Here is a 22229-nt window from a genome sequence, read left to right on the forward strand (position 1 = left end):
TTTTTTGTTTTGCTTTTATTCTTTCAAAAGATGGTTTCGTTTTAATGTTCAAAGTTTTGGAAGGCCAGCTGGTCCATATACTTCAGCATGGGGTTTGTTCCATAAAGCAAGGCATTCTGAACCCTTTGCATCCACCGTGTCATCTTTTCCTGTAATCCTTCTGTTGTGACTATCCTGTGAGTCAGGTATCCACTGTCTTGGGGAGTTCCGCTGCCTCTCCTTGCAAAAGGATTTCCCCAGCTGGGCTTGGAAGGGTGGGGAGTATCACAATACCCTCACCTGGCATCCAGCCACTCTGTACCACCTGTTGTATATGGCGCTTCCTTAATTGCACATGTTATGGGAGAGCCTAGAGAACATAGGCCCAGAAGGTTAGGGGAGAGCTGATGTATGCAGCTAAGCAGAGGCCCTCATCCCTGCTTGGTAAAGGCTCTTGTTCAAACTGCTACATAGAGTAGTTAGTACCCATACCACTGCAGTAATGGTCACCTATGCTCTCTGTAAAGAAAGCAAATAAACTCAATGCTTCCTCAGAATGAACATAAGCAGAAATCATGCTTTGGTTTTCCTTGGGACCCCAGGAGGAGGAGTAGATGCTTATGTCTCCCCAGGAAGGAATTTTAACAACATCTGACAACTGGAAAGATTGAAAATTCTATAAGAACAATAAAGCCTGGCTGCCATCCCCTGTAGCCTCTAAAAATTAGAAGGGGATCTTTGTGTCTTAGGCTTTTATGTGACTTACAAACTAGTAATATTTAGTACAGCCTACTACTTTAAAAACTCAAGATGAAGCAGTGTTCTACTTGGTTTCTTTTTCATCTTCCTTTCAGAACTGAACTGCTAGTGTGCCTGTTTAGAACGCTAGCGTGCCTGTTTAGTAGTGCTGTTGCTGAGTTTCCTGTTTGTATCAGTTTAGGTTTCTTTCCCTGGAAATAGTAACAACTCCTACTGAGGACTGTGAAAACCTTACTAAATCTTTGCTTTAGATACATTTGACTGATCCATTCATCTGGATTCCACAGTCTTTACAGAAGAAAGGTTAAGCTGGTCTATAAGCCAGTCTGCTGTATGCTTCTGTGTCCTGCAGGCAGGGAATAGTTTTTAGTTTTAAATGGCTGGGCGGCAGGACCTGTCCTGACTTAAAAAGTATATAAAATTCAAATTCCAGTATCCATGAGTGAAAGGGTTTGTTTTGGTTTATTATATGTATGAATGTTTTAAATGAATATAATGTGTATGTGCACCCAGAACATGCCTGGTGTTAGGAGAGGTCAGAAGAGAGCATTGGGTCCCCTGAGACTAGGGTTACATGTCATGAGACACTATGTGTGCGCCATAAAAAAAAAACCAAATCTTCTGGAAAAGCAGCCAGTATCATTCCAGTTCATAAGTGAAAGGACTATTGAAGTTCAGCCACATTAATTATTCAAGGAAAGATTAATGGGATCCCATAAATGACTTTAAAAATGATGGATATGCATAAGTAAAATCATCCTCAGGGCACATGTTTGGTTTTACCCTGACCTATTTATGGGAGGAAAACCAGAAATAAGTTAAATCCCATTCTAGATGAACATTTTGAATTAGATTTGATGATCAGAAACACAAGCCCAAGTTGATCAAAATGTGTTCACCCTCAAATTTCATTTTACCATGTTTTGAATTATGTTCAAATTTCCATTTTTACTTATTCCTAGAGATGTATCTATGATATGAGCATATGTACACATGTGTGGGTATCACTGAGGCAAGGAGAATGTATCAGACCCGTTGGTGCTCCAGTTATGGGCACTGAGCCACCATCATGGGTGTTGGGGTTTAATTCTGATCATGATTGAGGGGAGGTAGAGGCAGGTGAATCTCTGAGTTCAAGGCCAGCCTGGTCTGCAGAGTAAGTTTCAGAGTAGCCAGGGCTACACAGAGAAAAATCTGTCTCAAAAAAACCAGACTCTTTGGATATATAGATGCTAGGGGCTGTGGTGAAGCGTCCAACATAACATCCCAGACTCTCTGGGTATATGAATGCTAGTTCATGTCTGGTTTCTTCCTGCCAAAGAATCTGGGACATTATGGTGGAAGTTCTACCCAAGCCCCGTCCCCTATCTCTCTCCAAACCCTGCTGCATCTCAGCCCACCAAATGATGATCTCTCCCCCAAAGATGCACAAGACCACTCCCACAGGTTATTTAACAACCTCCCAGAAAATAGATTCATGGTTTTCCAGTCTGTCTTTTCCGACTCCTCTCTGGGGTACTGGAAGGCCATTTGGGAGCATTGTATCCATTAAACATGGGCTTTTTCTAACTCAGTTTGATTTGGTCTGATTTGGATTGCTGCATTGGCGGAGAGGCTTGTTGGGTTGCAGACACTTTTCACTTAGTGAAATGGGCATTTTTAAAAACATTTCATATTTGACCAAGTTTAAGTTTTCTGTTTCTTTCCTACCCACCAGTAACTCATACAAAACAGCAGAAAAAGCGATTTTAGAATTGGCTATTTTATTTTTTCTTTCTGTGTCGTCGAGACTGTCCCTTCCTCTAAACAAAAGCTGGGTCAAACCACCGAATTCAAAGAAAAAAGTTCTAGGGATGGTGTAAACCCCTGGCACTGGATGGAGGGGAGTAGCCAGGAGCCAGGAGTAACTGGCTTGACGGGGTGAGCTCATGGTCACGGCAGGGCTGAGACCCTCATTGGACGATTTCCCCTGTCCTGCCATTAATGTTCTGGGCACCAAAATGTAAATAGAGTTCTTAATTGGTCTAAGTAATAAAAATCTGGAGTCAGATATTGAGGAAAGCGCCTAGATCAGAGAGAAGGAGAAAGCCCCTCAGCAGACAAGAGAGTGAGTGCCTGTTTTCCCCTGCTTTTATCCCAGCTACCTCACTTCCTGTCTGTCTGTGCAGACCTCCAGACTGCTAAGGTTAGCTAGTGGCAAGCTCTATTCTCTGACCTTCAAACAGGCTTTATTTGTACAAGCAAGATCTCACCACAGTAAAGACTCAGGAAAGCTGAACTTCTGCACAACAGGCAGGCAACTCGAACGAGCAGTCTGCCCTTTCTGTCCACCTGCAGTCATTTCCAGCTTCTATAAATCTTGCAACATGGCTTTCCCAAACATGTGACGCTTTGTTTACTTCCACAGTCTCATGGGCTTTCCCCTTCCTCCTGGAGGAAAAACTGCTACACAACCGTTTCTCATAGGAGGAAGCTCCTTACATTGTGATGCTCCTGATAAGGCAATAAAAACCATGGTTTTCTTCTTATGTCATAAAGTGGTATGGTTCCTTCAGAGTAATGAGGAACTCCTTTAGGTAGCACAGGTCAGAGCTTAAAACTGCTTATTAAAAGTCCCTTTTGGCTTAACCGGTACTGGTAGAAGTAAGCCACATCAGGCGATAATGGGAGCAGACATTCCCTACAACTACAATATAGAAATACTAATGCCAGCCGTGGACAAGAGCATTAAAGGTCTGTGAACAATGCACCTGTTTTGTTTTACTTTCACCTTTTTGCAAGGAGAATGGCTACATCACAAGTACCTAGGGTACCACATATGAGAAACTCTCTGCTACTATAAGGACAGTTAGAGAGTCTTAGAGGTTGAGCTATTACTGTGTAGGCTCTGTGATGGTCAAGCATCCTATCCCAGAACCTCCTGCTACACAGATATGGTGCTGAGAAGTGTGGGGAGCCGCCCCCCACATTTTCCGTTACAAGATGGCGCTGACACCCGTTGTCAGTTGGAGTAAACAACCTTGGTGCGCATGTGCCTGCTACTTTTCTATCCCTTACTCTCTGCCTCTCCCGTGGCGTCATATGGGCTGACGAGCAGGAGCCAGTCAGGAGATGACACGTCCGAGGCGGGGACTGCTGAGCTATATAAGGGTTGGGCTTTTCACTCCCTGGGTCTCCACTCTGTAAGCTTATGCTCTCCCTCTCAAGATGCATTAAAGCTGTTCTGCAGAAGGATCCTAAGTGTGCCGCGTCGTTCTTGCTGGCGAGACGGTAGCGCGGGACATCTGGTGCCGAAACCCGGGAACTCAGACCTCATCATCGTCAGCACCATCGGAGACCCCTTGGATTCAAGGAGGATTCAGAACTGCAGGTAACTACTCTCGGAGAGGTATGCTATTCTGGGACTTTGGATTGGAGCCTGTGTTACAATTGTTACATCGTTACTTTTGTTTCATTTGAGCCGCAGGTGTTTATTTTTATCATGGCTCCTCTCAATCCCTCTAGCATGTTAGAAACCAAGCGTAGTGTAGTGAGAGGTTAGGTGCACGTAAAAAGAAACCGGTTGTAACTAAGAAAGATAACCCCCCCCGGTAAATTTAAGGATAAGGGGGAGCCCTTACAGTCCTCAAGAGGGACATTAGAAGATAAACAAAAAAGGGGAGAAGGATTATACCCTTTTCAGGAACTGGAAGCTTGCACAAATGCAAGTCACACATACTACAGGCCTGCCCTACAATCCTCAGGGACAAGGCATCGTGGAGCGAGCACATCGCACACTTAAGTCTTACCTAATAAAACAAAAAGGGGGAATTATGAAGGAGTTGCCCCCAACACCAAGAGTGGCTATTGCCATGGCATTGTTTACTATGAATTTTTAAAAATCTGGATGATAAGGGTCAAAATGCAGCAACAAGGCATTGCTCGGATCCGCAAAGACCCAAAGAATTTGTAAAATGGAAAGATGTGCTAACTAATGAATGGAAAGGCCCGGATCCTATTCTAATAAGATCCAGGGGAGCTGTTTGTGTTTTTCCACAGAATGAAGAAAATCCCTTTTGGGTCCCAGAATGGCTCACCAGAACCGTTATGGAGCAAAAGGATGGCGAGACATATTCTGTGACAAAGAGGAACAACTTGACATTGATGGCACTAATTGCAATGAATTGGACCTATGAATTTGAGCAGATGCTTCGCGAATTGAGGGTCGCCATTGTTCAGATTAATTCTACCCGCCTTGACCTGGCCTTCATGGAGGGATTGTCTTCGTGGATTTCTTCAGCTGTTTCATATTTCAAAGAATGGGTGGGGGTGGGATTGTTTGGAGCAGTCCTATGCTGCGGAATAGTGTTTATTCTCTGGCTGGTCTGCAAGCTCAGAACCCAAAACAAAAGAGATAAGGTGGTCATAGCACAAGCACTGGCTGCGCTCGAGCAAGGGGCGTCAACGGATATCTGGTTGACTATGCTTAAGCAATAGGCTGCCAACTGAACAGCTCCTGCACACCTGGAACTTAGGTTCATTGCACAGGGTAGAGTGTTTAGTCTGGCCTCCCAAGAGGGGTGTTGAGCAAAGGCATCGCACAGAGAGTCATTTTCCTCTGAGAGACATGTTGTCCTGCATAAGGGTTACCTGCTGTATTTTTCCCTTTTCCCAAAAAAAGGCAGAGGACAGGTCGGAAGCATCCCGGATTTTGATGAATCTAGGGATAGGTTTCGTACACGTCTCACTAATTTTGTTCTTTGGGAAGTTCAACCACTGTCTCTACCCTCTAATGTCCTGGGAGAGCCTGTTTGCTATTAAAACAAAAAGGGGGAGATGTGGGGAGCCGCCCCCACATTTTCCGTTACAAGATGGCGCTGACACCCGTTGTCAGTTGGAGTAAACAACCTTGGTGCGCATGTGCCTGCTACTTTTCTATCCCTTACTCTCTGCCTCTCCCGTGGCGTCATATGGGCTGACGAGCAGGAGCCAGTCAGGAGATGACACGTCCGAGGCGGGGACTGCTGAGCTATATAAGGGTTGGGCTTTTCACTCCCTGGGTCTCCACTCTGTAAGCTTATGCTCTCCCTCTCAAGATGCATTAAAGCTGTTCTGCAGAAGGATCCTAAGTGTGCCGCGTCGTTCTTGCTGCCCCCACAGAGAAGTCCTTCTTGATTGTATCTGTATCCCCAGGAATGCCTTCGAAATACCTGAGTTCACCCCTTCAGTGATGCCCACTGCTTACAAGCCAGGACAACTACTATAAAATAACACACCCACCACTGGGAAGAAATGGCGCATGGTTTGACCTACGCTAAAAAATTCCTGTGTTCTAAAACAAAGTAAGATCCTTTTGTGAAGAAATTGCAAAGGAAATCTGGTGGTGAACATAGTACTTAATTTTAGATTAAGGCTAAGACCCTTCTTGTGGTATCTTTAGTTACCACTCAAATACTTAAGGAACCAGCCAAAAGATGTGGGGAAGGAAGGCACATTGCTAAGACGTGGGATTGAGGCAGCTGGTTCTCTACTGGGAAGAACACGTTTCCACAAAAGGATCTTATGCACAGACACAGTATTTTTTTGGGGGGGGGATCAGTGTTCAGTTCCATCACTTTGTGCAAAATATTGGCCCATCAGTATACAATCTGACTGGGAAGAAGGCGAGGTTGCACTGGGAAAACTGCCACGGTTTACAGTGTAAGTTGCCATACTGATTTGTGTACGCGCTTGTGTGCTTAAGAAACCCCACTGAGGTGTCAAAACCACTACTTTCACTAGTAAATATTTATACAGCATGACTACAGAATCAGCCAAGCAAGTTTACATGTATTTAAAACTGGGGGAAATGACTAGTTTGTAATATGATGGCACAACATTTTCTACATATTTTCTTAAAACATAACTCTCACGATAGGCTGCATTTTGTAAACTTGGTTAATAAATCCCTGGAGAAGGCAGTTTGGGGTTAAACATTTACCACATTTTTCAATAGATACCTGCAGATTATAATGTGCATGAGTTTTACAGTCTTTTCAATTGTCCTCAGAATTACCTAACTACTAACAAGTAATTCATGCCATCTCCTCTGGAGACTCATATAACGATTAAATTGTTGACACGAATTCTGCCATTATAAACAGCCTGTCTTGCATGGTATTGACAGTGCCGAGGCAATTTCATCTAGAGAGCTAAGGAAGACAGATACTTCATTAGAGACTGAATATCAGAGCAAGTCCACGAACTTGGGAAGACTTTGTCATAGTATTCCCATGCACCAGCCCTCTTCTTCTGTAGAGCAGCAGAGTTCATGTAAATGAAGCATTTACACAATGTTTTTAAAAGAACAATTTCTTTTTATCTTTAAGTTAGAAACAAGTTTTTTTCACGTTAATCCCAGCTCCCTCTCTCTTCCTCCCCCCTTACCCCACCTCAAGTCTCCCAGTCCCCCACCCAGCCTCCACTCTGATCCCCAGGGAGGGTGAGACCCTCCATGGAGGATCTCCAGAGTCTGTCATTTCATCCAGAACAGGGCTTAGGCCCTCCAACAAGGGTCCAGGCTGAGAGAGCATCCCTCATTGTGGGATGGGCACTCAAAGTCTATTTGTACACCAGGGATAAATCCTACCCAAGGCCCCATAGATTACCTAGGCCTTCTCACTGACCCCCATATTCAGGGGGTCTGGGTCAGTCTCATGCTTTCCACACAGCCATCAATATGGGTTCCAAGAGCTCCCCTTTTTCAGGTCAACTGTTTCTGTGGGGTAAACCAACCCAGAAAAGAACAATTTCTTAAATCTTGGTGCCTATATGGAAAGAGCTTTTTTAAGCAAGTAAAATAGAAATTATCAGTTGAGACATAATCAAGACCATTGGAGTATGTGTCTATACAAAGCTAACTTAAGCCTTTACATCCTTTAAAGAGAACTGCTTAAGATGTACAGAGTATAGATGTGTTTATTAGATGCTTCTCCGCTCAAGCAAGATGGAAGTGTACTTCACACGGGATATGCAGTTACTTCAGTCATTCATCCCAGAAATAAGAATAAAATGACCACCCAACTTCAAAGGTTAAATAACTGGATGGAAACAGAATGAAAATTTTTTTATTTTTTAACTTCTTTTCCAGTTTGACTCTAAGGTGTATGGACTTAGGTATTTAAATAAGTACAGAAATGACCTAAAGAGAGAAGTAACAGTATTCTAGCAGGGTAAAATATAAACCCTCCCCCATCCCCACCAGCCTCTAGTTTGATAAAAGGAAATGCCTAACAGAATCCTGTCCTGGGAAACAGATGAGGAAGCTCGGTGCTATCAGAAAAACCTACTGCATAGATTTCCTAATTCACCACACTCTGCTGCCCAAAAGACTTATAGCACGAGCTGTGGGCTCCAGTCTGGCACTTCAGGTAATGACAAATGACCAAAACATGCTTGAAGACAATGGGAAAGTGTATCTTATCCTCTGAGACTTTCAAAGTGGATTGTCAGATTAAACTCTCTATGTGAATGCTACTGTCACCCTCCTTCACGCAATGGCACCCAAGTGAACCACAGAATGGACCAGGGTGGCATCGTTCTGCCTTAAGCACATTTAACATAAAACTCTAGGATGTTTTAGCAAGGACCATTCATTTTCTAACATCTTCTTGGGCATATACGTCACTTATTTAGCTGTTTTAAAAAGCTAATCTACTGGAAATCCTCAAAATTAGTACCAAAGAAACCATACAGCTTACTAATCTAATGGCTAGTTTATAAAACTCCCAAGATTTTTTTAATGAGACACTTTTCTCTCTGCAAACAGTGCATACAAGGCACAAAATCTTCTGACTGTAGTTACTGAGGCCAAACATGTTGGCATCAACAAACATTATTTTAGTTCACCTTAAACTACATGTCCAAACAGCACACTGTTTAGTTTATGGTAAGCTAAACTTCCAAAAGTATGTATTTTAAGTGGTTTGCATAAATTAATCTTGATAGGTATTTACGGAAAAATATATACTGACAATTGTAGTTTTGATGACAGCACACAGATGTAAATAGAGGAATAATCCATCAGAAATGCTTAGAACTCAGTAATGTCACCATGTGCAAGCAGTTAAAAAAACACTTTATAACATCCAAGCTGACAAAAGAGTGCTCCTGAACAGTCTTCACAATAATTAGCATAGATTCCCCTCTGACTGCACATTAAAAGACATGAAAATAAATCTCTGCTATAACTTCTTCAAGACATAATATTAGCTCTGGCAAAAGTTTTTAATCCAATTGCTTTGAAAAGTGAACTCAAGCTTCAGTGTTCATGCCTAGTTCCCAGGGGAGACAAAGTCTAGAAGTAGAAGCGAACGAAGCCTTCCACAAATGGACGGTGACCTTCAGCTGTAGGCTACTTGACTTCGGTGATGAATTCATCCTTACTGCAGTCTCTCATCTGAAGCCAGACTCGCTTCCGCGGGAAAAATTGGAGATGAAAGATTTCTTACTTCCTTCTGAACATAGCTTAGTGTTATAACGTGACTTGAAAAACTTTAAATTTGAAAATTAATCTAAATTTCCTGAAAGTGAATATCAAATGACTAATGGGATTATATGATAAATTGTACAACCCAATATCTGAATGAAACCTGGCCGGTGAACTTATTCTCAGTTCCTTTTGAACTGCCTTTGAAGGGATTGGTGTTGGTTATGGCAGTTTATACATCAGACTGAACTGTGCTCAGCTGTAAGCATCAGTTTGGTAATGACAACTCAAAATTCTTCATGCTGCTGGGGTTGATCCCCATCACTGATGAAAATTTCCATATTTAGCCAAAGGGACGTAGGGACAATTAGTCAATGGTACCTTCCTGTGGGAAGCCTGTTTCATTCGTCCACGGCATTTGTACCTTAAAAGCAAACAAAACCCAGGAAACTATGTTAAACATGAAAACTAAGCAACTTGTTCACTATTTATCACACAGCCCCTGCTCAAACTGGTTCCTATGCTGCAAGGCTTGGTAGATGTGCTCCTGAATGCAGATCTCCAGATCTAGTATAAGACACAAGAGAGGCTCTTACTAAATGCACTGTCAAGGGAGACTCTGATCAGAGAAGCAGAGAGAAGTGACCAGTGACCTCCTATCTCTGCAGTTCCTCTATCCAGAAACGGCCGAGACCCTCTCTAAGCACCACCTTACTATTTCCTGTCTCTCTATCTATCCTCTAAAACCTCTATGGTTCATTTTGGTCAGCTAGTAGCTAGCTCCACCCTCTGATTCAAAGCAAACTTTATTGTCAGAATGCAATCAAAATAAATATCACACAATGGGTGATGGTTATGTCACTTAAATGAGAAACAGATAGGAAAATCACTTGGTATTTTCTATTGTGTGTGTGTGTGTGTGTAATTGATTTTGTGCCATTTGGTTATGAATGCCAATTACATATATTCAAATGTAATAAAGTCAAGCTTCTGTGGGTTTTTAATTTCAGTATTTTTTTCAATCGCTTCTCTCTCAAATATTTACTGAGAACCTATGATTGCTGTCTCTGTGAAAGGTGTCAGGGTTGGTTATGAACAAATGCAACACTGGTCAGTATCAGCATATTAGAATGACAAGGAGAGTAAGACTCAGTTTTGCCATATAAACAAGTCAACTATTAATATAGAGAAAACTCGTAAACAACAGCAATTATAACCAATGGTCTGAAACACTGAAAAAATATCCTGTGAATTTCATGTGTTACACAGCTTCTATGAAATATTTTATAAATAGGTCCTTTCTCAAGATCTTTCCCAGAAATTATCTACATGGTATTTAACCCAATTCAGAATGTTCCATTTTCACCGTTTTAGCCGTAGCTTTGGTCAGTCTGATCTGCTATACCATCATGTAATCAGAGGTGACCCATTGCTTCCCAAAGTCAAACGCTACTCAACTAGCAACTAACAATTTAATTTGTCTTTTGTCATCCCTCCCTCATGCCTCCTCCTGCTCCCTCCTCCCCCTCCCTGTCTCCCTCCCTCTTTCTCCCTACTCCTGTCTCAGTATGCAGTCCCAAATAACTCAGAACTCACTGCATAGCCTAGGCTGGCCTTGAACTCACAGAGACTTACCTTCCTCTACTCCTGAGTTTTGAGATTAAATGAACCTGCCTATGTACCCTGCTGTATTTTGCTCTTAATCATATAGTTATTCATCAAAAGCCAATCAAAGCAAATTTAAAAGTTCAATATTCATGCTGATACAAATTATTTTATTTTAGACAGCAATCCCTTTTTCCCCTTAGAACTGGGGATTTTAGATTGCAGTTTTAAAAGCAGAAAGCTGTGTTTATAACATTTAATGTTTAACTTGGTGATGTGAGATGTCCTTCTGTATGCTGTGAATATATGTTGCTTTTATTGGTTGATAAATAAAGCTGATTTGGCCAATGGTAAGGCAGAACAGAAACAGGTGGGAAATCCAAAGATGCAGAAAGAAGTCGGAGTCAGGGAGTCACCATGTAACTGCCACAGAGGCAAGATGTGAGGTAACAAGCCACAAGCACTGTGGTAAAATACAAACTAAATGAGTTAATTTAATTGTGAGAGTTAATCAGTAATATGCCTGAGCCATTGGCCAAAGAATTACAATCAACATTAAGCCCCTCAGTGTTTATTCCTGGCGGGCAAGAGAAAACCTCCATTTACAACTTGGTTATACTGTGATTTTTCTTTGTTTATTTGCTTTTCCCCCAAACATAATATACTTTTAATTGATTATTTGGAAATTTCATACAATTCACCTGTCATGCTGTCGCTGGCTGTTATGGGCAGGGAAGTTTCTTTTGCAGTTGATGATTGCAGACTGATAATGGAGAATGGGACACTGAAGGCTTCTTTTACTTGCTTTTCAGACAGGAATCTTTCTGAGTAGCCTTGGCTGGCCTTAAATTCCTCACACAGACCAGGCTGGCTTTGACCTTGCAGCAGTATGCCTGCTTTTGCTTTCTGAGTCCTGGGATCACAGGCATATACACCTCATGTGGCATATATTCTATTTATTCTAATGTGGCATATATAGTTGGCTTGTTTACTTCAGAGGCTCTCTTTGTTATACATTTGTGCTAACTGTAGATTTATAAGCAGAATAGGTTTTAAGGAAAATGATTTGGAAGCACGCGTTTTATGTGTTAATTATAATATAAAGAAAATAATTGGCAACAGCTTTTAAAAATGACCTATAGTGAGGTCCTACTGAGAGTGACCAAAAACGGGGGTGTAGAGGTTTGTGCTGACAAGATTTAGTCATCTCATACTTAGACCAAATAAGAGACTGCTAACAGATGACCAAAGATAAGGTGACAATAATCCTAAATGAGAGGAAATTTTAATTCTATGATTCTGTAAAATGTAAAATAATGTTCATCTTAGGATCCACTCCTGTCACATAACGTATTACTCTAATAGCAATGTTTCCATCAAGTTATTTCTGTAGCTTGTCAAGGTATCTTGTACACTGGCTAATACTGAAGCTAGGTCCATGTCCATCCCACCATGATTCATAGTCAAGTAAGATATCTTCTGAGTCACTCAAAACAAACATTGTTCATGGAAACTACTAACTGTTTGAAACTGGAAAGCTGTTAAAAATATAAAATGTAGCAGTAAAGGCGAAACATCTTACTTTATAAAAGTGATTTCATTTTTGATTGTAGAGTTAAGTTTCATTCTCCATGGTTAATGCAGGGTTGCTCATACCTTAAAGAACATAAACTAAGATTTTTGACTGTTTTGAAAAAAATCGTAAAAACATTTCTATCTATAAGCAGTCCTCTAGAATACTAGCAAAAGAGTCTTGTATATTGTATATTTGATTTACAGAAACATAGACATTCACACAGTACATAGGACTAGTTAAATCACTCCAGTACAGACACAGACACAGACTAACACACACACACACACACACACACACACACACACACACACACACACACACACACACACGGGTGGGGGGGCAGTGAGGAGGGACAAGGCTCTACCCCCTAGGATGAAGCACACACACACACACACACAAACACACACACACACACACACACACACGGGTGGGGGGCAGTGAGGAGGGACAAGGCTCTACCCCCTAGGATGAAGCCTGGGACCAAAGGACGGAAAGGCATGCTGCAGCCGGCACCCCACACACCTGATTTGCCAACTTCTCCCCTCCCTCCTCCTACGAACGCAGTCTTGAAGCCCGTTTGCCATCCCATCCTTCCCATGTTTAAACTTGAGCTTCTCAATTTAGCAACCAAAAAAATCCATAAAAATCAATATAACTGCCAAATAATGAATAGCGTATTAAAAAAACAAGAAATCAGCACGATGTTAATGTGTACTGCGAGATGAAATACGGATTTTCTGGAAGGAAGATTTGTGAGGCTCTCTGACAACTGCCCCTGCACCGCTTCTCTGTTTCTATGGAAACTGATGTTCAGAAGCCAGATCAGTACCATCAGTAATTGTCTAGGTAGTGCCTCCCCTCCCCGCAGCCTGGAAAGTGAAATACTCTGTCTGGAAGTGAGAGAGAGCAAATTATAATACTTAAATCACGAGGCAAATGTATTTAAAAAAAAACCCTAAGATTTGATAAAGAAACCTTACACTTTTGGAGAAGTATGGCTGATTAGATATTAAATAATAACTAGAACTTTTACTCAGGACTACATATTTTATTCAACCTATCACTAAATACCAAAGAGATCCTGAATGAAATCACTCAGTACTTTAAAGTTTAATGAATGTGAATTTCGAAAACAAAAGGGGCATAAAGTAAAAATAAGTAAATGTTTAAATGCTGTGAATATAAAGAAACAAAATCTAAATGCAGTTAAGAGACCTAAAAATCACATGAAAGCATACCCAAAGGATGCACATTCATACAAGGATATCTGTTCAACTATGTTCATAGCAGCATTATTTGTAACAGTCAGAGCCTGGTTGACCTTCAACTGAAGAATGGGTGGAGAAAATGTGGTACATTTAGACAATGGAGTAATACTCAGCAGAAAAAAAAACAATGGAATCTTGAAATGCACAGACAAATGGATGGAACTAGAAGAAACAAACCATCCTGAGTGGGGTACCCAATCACAAAAAAGACAAACATGGTATGTAGTCCCCACTCATATATGAATTTTAGACACAGATCAAAGGATTACCAACTGACAATCCATAGAGAAGCTAGGAAACCAGGAGGAGCCTAAGAGAGACATGCATCGTCCCCCTGAGAAGCAGAAAGGAACAAAATCTCCTGAGCTAATTGGGAGCATGGGGAGGGGGGAGAAGGATTTAGAAGAAAGAGAAGCAGAGAAGAGGAGAACATGAGGGAGAACAAAGATTGAGTCAGGGGAAGAATAGAGGAGAGCAAGAAAAGACATACCAAAACAGAGGGAGTCATTATAGGTTTAAAGAGAAATCTGGCACTAGGGAAATGTCCAGAGCTCTACAAGGATGACCCCAACTAACAATCAAAGCAATAGTGGAGAGGCTGCCTTAAATGGCCTTCTTCGATAATGAGATTGATGTCTACCTTATATGCCATCCTAGAGCCTTCATCCAGTAGCTGATGGAAGCAGAAGTAGACACCCACAGCTAAACATTGGGCTGAACTTCTGGAATCCAGTTGCAAAGAGGGAAGAGTGATAAGCAAAGGGGTCAAGAGCAGGCTGGAGAAACCCACAGAAACAGCTGACCTGAACAAGGGGGAACTCATGGAACCCAGACTGATAGCTGGGAAACCAGCATAGGACTGTTCCAGACCCCCTGAATGTGGGTGTCAGTTTGGGGCCTGGGCAATCTATGGGGCCCCTGGTAGTAGATCAGTATTCATCCCCAGCATACAGATGGACTTTGGGAGTCCATTCCACATAGAGGGATACTCTCTCAGCCTAGACACATGGGGGAGGGTCTAGGCCCTGCTCCAAATGATATGACAAACATTGAAGATCCTCCATTGAAGGACTCACCCTCCCTGGGGAGCAAAAAGGGGATGGGATAGGGGGTCGGTGGGGGACAGGGGAGAAGGGTAGGGAGAGGGAACTGGGATTGACATGTAAAACAAACTTGTTTCTAATTTAAATTTTAAAAAAGAAAAAAATCACATGAAAGTGAGATTTGCAATCAGGACTGAGTTCAAAACCTTGCTTGTTCTTTGTTAATAAACCACAGTGACTGGAGAAATAAATAAATAAAATCAACAGCAATGAGAGAAACTGTGGGATGTGAAGTTGGGAGTAGGGGAAGTTACAGTAATTATGTAATCACTTTAGATATTCTGAAAGTAGACTGAGTTTTTAAAGTAAAAGACAAAATTGCAGAATCTAAGATCCTTTCCTGGAGATATTTTTCAAATTTCTGAATTGATTGCACTGTTTCATTTTCTATACTTTATACCGTGAATCACTTGTCATCTTTACAACATGCCACAGTAAAGGTTCGGGTGTGAGCAGGCAGAAATTCTTTGAAAATAACTCTAAGTATATGTATGATGGGAGCCTGACAAAAACAAAATATAAAACTCTGTGCAATGGACATTTCTCCTCTTCTACCTTTTAAAACCAGAGGGTTGGGGATTCAGTTCATGGGTAGAGCGCTTGCCTACCAAGCACAAGGCCCTCGGTTCAGTCCTCAGCTCCGGAAACACAGAGGCTATCAAAAGAAACACAAGTGCACCCTTACCAGCTTTGCCTTTTCCCGGGTTTGTGCTGCTCTCGGTCCAGGTCTGAGAATCCAAAAGGAGGTGGCTCTGGGACTCTCTCAGTGGCTTTGCAGGAAACTGATGGTTTTCAGGACTGAAAATAATCACGATCACAAGTTAACTCATAACAATACTGTTTAACGTTTCTCAAAGAAGATAACCCAAGGACTGCAAGGATGAGACATCAAATCAGGTTCACCATGAACAAATCATTCTGTTTAGACTTCTTGCATTCCTATTATAATAAGGTGACAGTCCCCCAACTCTGAGAAATTTCCATTTTGAGTATAGAAAATGTTCTCAGGGTCAAACTTTTTAGCATATAAGGGAATTTAGTTAGTGTGCAATAGCAGTTATTTAATGACCATTTATTGTTTTATTTATGCCAGATAATACTAGTTTCTCACATACGACAATGACATGAAATTTGTTTTCTTTTGTCTTTGACTTTTCGAGGCACGCTTTCTCTGTGTAGTTCTGACTGTCCTGTCTAGACCAGGCTGGCCTCAAACTCAGAGATCCACCTGTTCCTGCCTCCCAAGTGCTGAGATTAAAGTCATGCTCCACCACCGCCCACCTGAAATTTGCTTTTCAAATAAGATTGAGGGCCATGGACATCACTCAGTGGGTAAAGCACTTGCCATACAAACACGGGATCAGAGTTCAGATCTCCAGACCCATATAAATGCTGGGTGAGCACGGCAGCCTGCCTGGAATGCCAGCGTTTGAAGGCTGAGAAAGGGTTCCCCTAGAACAAACGAGCTAGCTAGGCTGGCCAAAATGCTGAGCTACAGAATCAGTTGAGATCCTTGTCTTGATGAATAACACGGCAGGAGATCAAGAGACACTCTGCTGTCGCCTCAAGCCCCCACATGCATGTGTACACACATATGCATACATACTCATGAATGTGCACACACCAAATCACATATGTGCACCTGTACATATATATGCATCCACACACATGGGCATGCATATTCATACCCAAGGCCACCACACAGACGTGCACATAACATTAGGTACCAAGTTAAGGAAATACATATTGATTTTATTAAATGGTATGTGTATATGGAGGAAATATAAAGAACATGGTAAGTAAAAATGTCAAAAAAAAAGTACTGGCTTTGTATTTGGCAAGTGACCTAAGTCATCTTGAAAACAAAGTTTTTATAACAGCTGGCATTACCAGGTCTCAGAAACCTGATATACTATTTGGGAAGTAAAAGAATCGTGAAAGAAGAATTTTGTTTAAAAAATAGTTAGACCTGCCACACACTAACATAATTGATGGCACATAAATACTACTTAACATGGGGGCGTGTTTTAGCACAGAAACTTTTTTAGGAGGCCCTCAAATAATTGAACCACTGTTTTTGAAAAGAAGCTCTTAACGTCTTCCAAGAATAATTTCCCACGTCTCACCTGGTTATAATGATTATGTTTTAAGGCTACAAGGATGCAAGGATAAGCTTTTTCTTTTTTTCTTTTTGGTTTTTATGAGACAGAGTTTCTCTGTATTGTTTTGGAGGCTGTCAGTCCAGCCTGGCCTTGAATTCACAAAGATCCGCCTGCCTCTGCCTCCCGAGTGCTGGGATTAAAGGCATATGCCACCACCGCCCGGCTAAGGATAAGCTTTTGGAGCATGATAACTGCCTCACATAAAAAATTTCTGAATACTTTAACTTCCCTTTTGTGACTTTAATACAAATAATTTAATAAAATTTATTAAAAAGAAGAAATTTTTTAAAAAAAGCATGGCCTTTCATGTTATGTAATTATAACTATATAAAACATGTATAACAATAGAACATACAACTATATATAACAATATATGTTTATATATATACATCTATACAAAACAATATTACTTTTATTCTTATTCATTGGGAAGGGATGATAGGACAGGCATAGCATATTAATTAACTGCTGATTGAGATTTCATCACTGCTAATATAAATACAAGTGACAAAGATCTAGTCATGTAATAATATTTATCACTGTACTGGCTGGTTTTGTGTGTCAACTTGATACACATTAGAGTCATCAGAGGAAGGAGCCTCAGCTGAGGAAATGTCTCCATGAGATCCATCTGTGAGGTATCTTCTCAGTTTGTGATCAATGGGGGAGGGCCCAGCCCATGGTGGGTGGTGCCATCTCTGGGCTGCTGGTGCTGGGTTCTATAAGAAGGTGAACTGGGCAAGCCAGTAAGCAGCACCCCTCCATGACTTCTGCATCAACTCCTGTCTCCAGGATCCTGCCCTGTTTGAGTTCCTGTCCTGACTTCCTTCAGTGATGAACAGCAATGCTGAAGTGTAAGCCTAATAAGCCCTTTCCTCCCCAACTTGCTCCTTGGTCATGGTGTTTGTCACAGCAATAGAAACCTAACTAAGATAATTATGTATTTCTTATATCAAAGAATGAAGATTTCATACTCATGGAGATTTTATCATTAAAGAAGGAAGAATAATACACACATAATCAGGCAATAATAAACTCAATGACTTTCTGCACTTCCCTTTGCAATGAAATTATGCTGTCCAAATGTTACTGAACATGGCTTCTCTTATACAGGGAGGGGTAACAGACACCTATAGTTCTAGCAATGGGGAATTGAAGGCAAGACAATCAGGAGTTTAAAGTCACCATCAGTTATATAGTAACATGAGACCCTCCCTTACCACACCCCAGACAGTAGTTCTCAAAGGAAGTAGCTCCTAAGAAGAGGAGATCTGGTAGTCAAAAGGCATCAAATACAAAGATACTTGAGTCTGTGGCTTGGTAATGATGAGAAAGTGATGAGGAATGACATCAAAGTGGTTTCAAGGGCAGATCTGAAATGCATAGTAGGCCAGGCAAGTACACCGGTTAGTTTTGATGTGTGTGTGTGTGTGTGTGTGTGTGTGTGTGTGTGTGTGTGTGTAAAAGACCATTGGAGAATCAGAAACAAGACACAATCCAAAGGAAGAAAGATGGTCTGGGAAGACTAGTGAGAAACCTGTTGAAATCATTTATGGGAGAAGTGACAGTGTGCTAGCTTAGGAAAGCAGCCATGAAGGTGGTAAGCAAGGTTGTGTGTGTGTGTGTGTGTGTGTGTGTGTGTGTGCCACTTAAATATTTTAAAATTTAAGTTAGAAACAAGCTTGTTTCACATGTCAATCCCAGCTCCCTCTCCCTCGCTTCCTCCTGATCCCTCCTCACAAGGCCTCCCAGCCCCCCACCCAATCTCCACCCGGATCCCCAGGTAGAGTGAGGCCCTCCATGGTGGATCTTCAGATGTTTATGCAGTGTTAAGGAATCAAACCTAGGACTTTGAACACACACAATAGTTCTGCTGCTGAACTATATCTCTGGCCTTTGATTTTAAAGCATTTTCTCTATGTAGGTCAGTCTAGTCTTGAACTTGCTATATAGCCCAAGCTGTCCTTAAACTCAAGATCCCTCTGAGTTGTTCAAATTAAATTTCAATATTTAAATGAAAGATAAGAAATGGCTGTTGAGGACATATCACTTAAAGTTCACTTAGTTGAGTAATTATATAAGAAGTAAGATTTTTCCTCAACCCTATAGTACCTAGAAGACAGAGAAAAATGATGCGTCTAAAGCCTGCTGATTCTTAAAGCACAAAAACCACTTAACAGGGGGTCAATAATATTAGTGTAATCTACTATTAAATTTTGCAAAACTTTAAAAACATATCCTAAATAATTTATTAGAACTCAGCTATTTTTCATTGATGTATAGGAAAATCCATTAGGGTATAACTGTATATAATTTTCAAGCCAAAATGTTTAAAGTCTGACACAGGAAATGGCTATGCCTTTGTATGTCTCAGTGAAGTATATCAGAACAACCTTTTCGCTAATGGGTAAAATTTGGCCTGCACACAGCTCACACTAAAGATGGAGTGACAAATATGTTTTAAGTCTTTTAAAACTTTAATGTGATTTTGGAATGTTTGCCAGGATCACAGCCTTGAAAATAATTCTGGAAATACTTCAGAATTCATAGAAAAAACCATTGTAATCAATAAGATATTCACACGATAGGTGGGCATTTACATCTGAATTATAGCAATGAAGAAAAACTCTAAAATTTTATAAACAATGCCAGGCTTATACTTTTGTTACTGACTTTCATTTAAAAATTAGAGTCTGTAAAAATTAAGTATGTAAAAATTAATGCTTCAAACCATTGGAAATTCTTGTATAGGGAGATGGAGAGACGGCTCAGTAGTTAAGAGCACTTTCTGCTTTTGCAGGGGATCTGTGTTCAGTTCCCAGCACACAAAGGTGGCTCACAACTGTCTGTAACTCCAATTCCAGGGCATCTGACTTTGTTTAGGGACTCGTTGGTAGCAGGCAAGCATGTGGTGCATACACATACATGCTGACAAAATACTATGCACACAAATAAAATAAACACATCTCTAGAAATTTCACAGTAAGGCATACACATCCTTCTAAAAGGAAAGAGGATATAGTCATGTTTCTTTTTTAAAATGGAAAATTCTCATATAGCAGCTTGAATGGTTTTGCACTTTCCCTTTAGTAAAAAGCCAGAAACAACCTTCAATCATTATGTTGCTATTCCAAATCCTTGACAGACTAGAAATGAAACAAACTTAAAGTTGGAGCAAAAATCTGCACACAGTGAATTTTCAAACCCCTTCCCCTTTCTTTTGGGAAAACACATCTCTCTCTCTCTCTCTCTCTCTCTCTCTCTCTCTCTCTCTCTCTCTCTCTCTCTCTCTCACACACACACACACACCTTGACTGGGGGAGCCTTTCAGACCAGAAGGATATATCAGACACAGTTGTATCCTTCCATATCAAATGGATCCCTGGAGATCCTTTTGATCTCCAAAGACCCAAGTTAAGGAATTTTCATTAACCTTATAAACATTACTGCTGAGGAAAGACACAGAAGGTGATACAGGAATCCTACCTTGGAACAGAGGGGAACTACATTATTTTTTTAAATATTATCTTTCAGAAATCATAATATATTTTGAACTGGAGAGATGGCTCAGTCATTGACGGCTAGGTTCACAACAGAAAACGACAATATATTTCATTCAACTAAGACGCTTAGAGGATTAATGTCTGCTTCCTTTTTAAGAGAGATTCATTTATCTATGAATTTTATGTAGATGGGTGTTATGTCTGCATGCAGATCTGCACACCAACAGCGGCCATCAGATCCCATAGAGTGGCAGTTATAGATGGCTGGGAGCCTCCACGTGGGTGCTGAGAATTGACAGGACCTCTAGAAGAACAGCCAATGCTCTTAGTTGCTGAGCCATCTCTCCAGCAGCCAATGCTCTTATTTGCTGAGCCATCTCTCCAGCACACCTGTTTTCTTCACTCCCACCACTAGGGGCAGAATGCTTGTAACTGAAACTATGAATCCTCTCTACCATGCCACTGTTTGCCTCCATCACTGCCGGTGTAAATCTTCCTACATCGTTGACACCACCTCCGCGGAACACATAACCAAAGAATACAACAGGATAAAATACGTCACTTGAAGAATAAAACAGAAAAGAAAGTAGCATTACTTTTTAGCTGTTGAATTTAGTCCTGCAGGAGTGGACGGTTGTTCAGGATCCTGGTTAACAAGGCAAGTGGGAAAGGAACAGCCATCACCTTGACTGTAATTAAAAAAAAAAAAAAACAGTAAGAAAACAGGCAGAAGACATGGATTAGTGAGTTGATGGCTTTCCACACTCAACAGTGAATTGTTTAACAATACCCTAGAAAGTCTATGCTGAAAAATAGCAGGTTTAACTCAGCCGTCTTTTGTTTATTTACTTTCATTAGCTCAGGAAAAAAAGCTGTCAGAACAAAATACCTTGAAAATACTGGCAGCAGCCAGTACTTCTTCTCATCACCAAAAACTTGCCGCATGTTTTTACTGAAACCCAGGCTGAATCCATTCTTATCTGTTCCATGTCTAAATACTGGATTCCTGAATGCCTCTAAAAGAAACAGAGATGCATCACCATGAGTACAGAATGTGTATCCTCCCGGACCCCACACTGGGACAAGTAAAGTGAGGACAGTCTCCTGCGAGTACTCACGGACCTCTCCACAGCTCTGAAATACAGGTTGTCGATTCTGGTTTAAAATACTAGGAGACGAGTCGGACTATTCTAATTTTTCACTACTGTAAGAGTACATGTGCACTAGAGAAAGTTAGAAAATATAAATGAGCTAATAACTTAAAATGGACACCTTCCATATCTTTATTTTAGTGTCTGTGGGGGGGAGTGGGGGGAGCACTGTGGATGGTCAGAGGTCAACTTTGTGGAGAGGATGCTCCCCCCACCTTTATGTGGGCACTGAACTCAGGCTTAGTGGGAAGTATCTTTTTTGTTTTTGTTTTTTAATACAATGTTTCTCTGTGTAGCTTTTGGAGCCTATCCTGGCACTCATTCTGTAGAGCAGGCTGGCCTAGAACTCACAGAGATCTGCGTCTTTGCCTCCTGAGTGCTGGGATTAATGGCATGTGCTGCCGCCACTGCTGCCACCACCTGGCTTATTTTATTTTAACCACTAAGATACCCTACTGTTCGCCTTCTAGATCTTCTGGCAAAAAGTGGGTGCATAGACTGAATAATATTGAAGTATTTAGACCTACATATTTGAAAGCAAAAATGTGAGTCTATTTTACATACCCCCAGATAACCTCTTTAAGTCAATGAACCCCATTTTTAATGACATTGAAATTTTTATCACATCATAATTTCTCCAGCTGACCCTAAAATGTACTTTACAGTCAGCTTGTCCA

At 41.1% G+C, this 22229-nt stretch overlaps 1 protein-coding gene across 2 annotated transcripts in view; it reads right to left on the reverse strand.

The window, feature by feature from the left end:
• Positions 1–7807: 7807 nt before the first annotated feature.
• The window catches only part of Zdhhc2 (zinc finger DHHC-type palmitoyltransferase 2), a 56307-nt gene continuing 41885 nt past the window's right edge, over positions 7808–22229 (reverse strand). For both annotated transcript variants that reach the window (XM_013110862.3, XM_040731821.1), the window contains 5 exons: positions 21291–21417; positions 20998–21090; positions 15422–15534; positions 12372–12445; positions 7808–9608 (listed from right to left, as the gene is read on the reverse strand). In XM_013110862.3, coding sequence (XP_012966316.1) covers positions 12405–12445; positions 15422–15534; positions 20998–21090; positions 21291–21417 — 374 coding nt within the window. In that variant the 3' untranslated portion in view covers positions 7808–9608; positions 12372–12404. The remainder of the gene's footprint in view (positions 9609–12371; positions 12446–15421; positions 15535–20997; positions 21091–21290; positions 21418–22229) is intronic.

This window comes from Mesocricetus auratus, unplaced genomic scaffold (assembly GCF_017639785.1).
Source record: "Mesocricetus auratus isolate SY011 unplaced genomic scaffold, BCM_Maur_2.0 Super-Scaffold_100026, whole genome shotgun sequence".
NCBI lineage: Eukaryota > Metazoa > Chordata > Mammalia > Rodentia > Cricetidae > Mesocricetus > Mesocricetus auratus.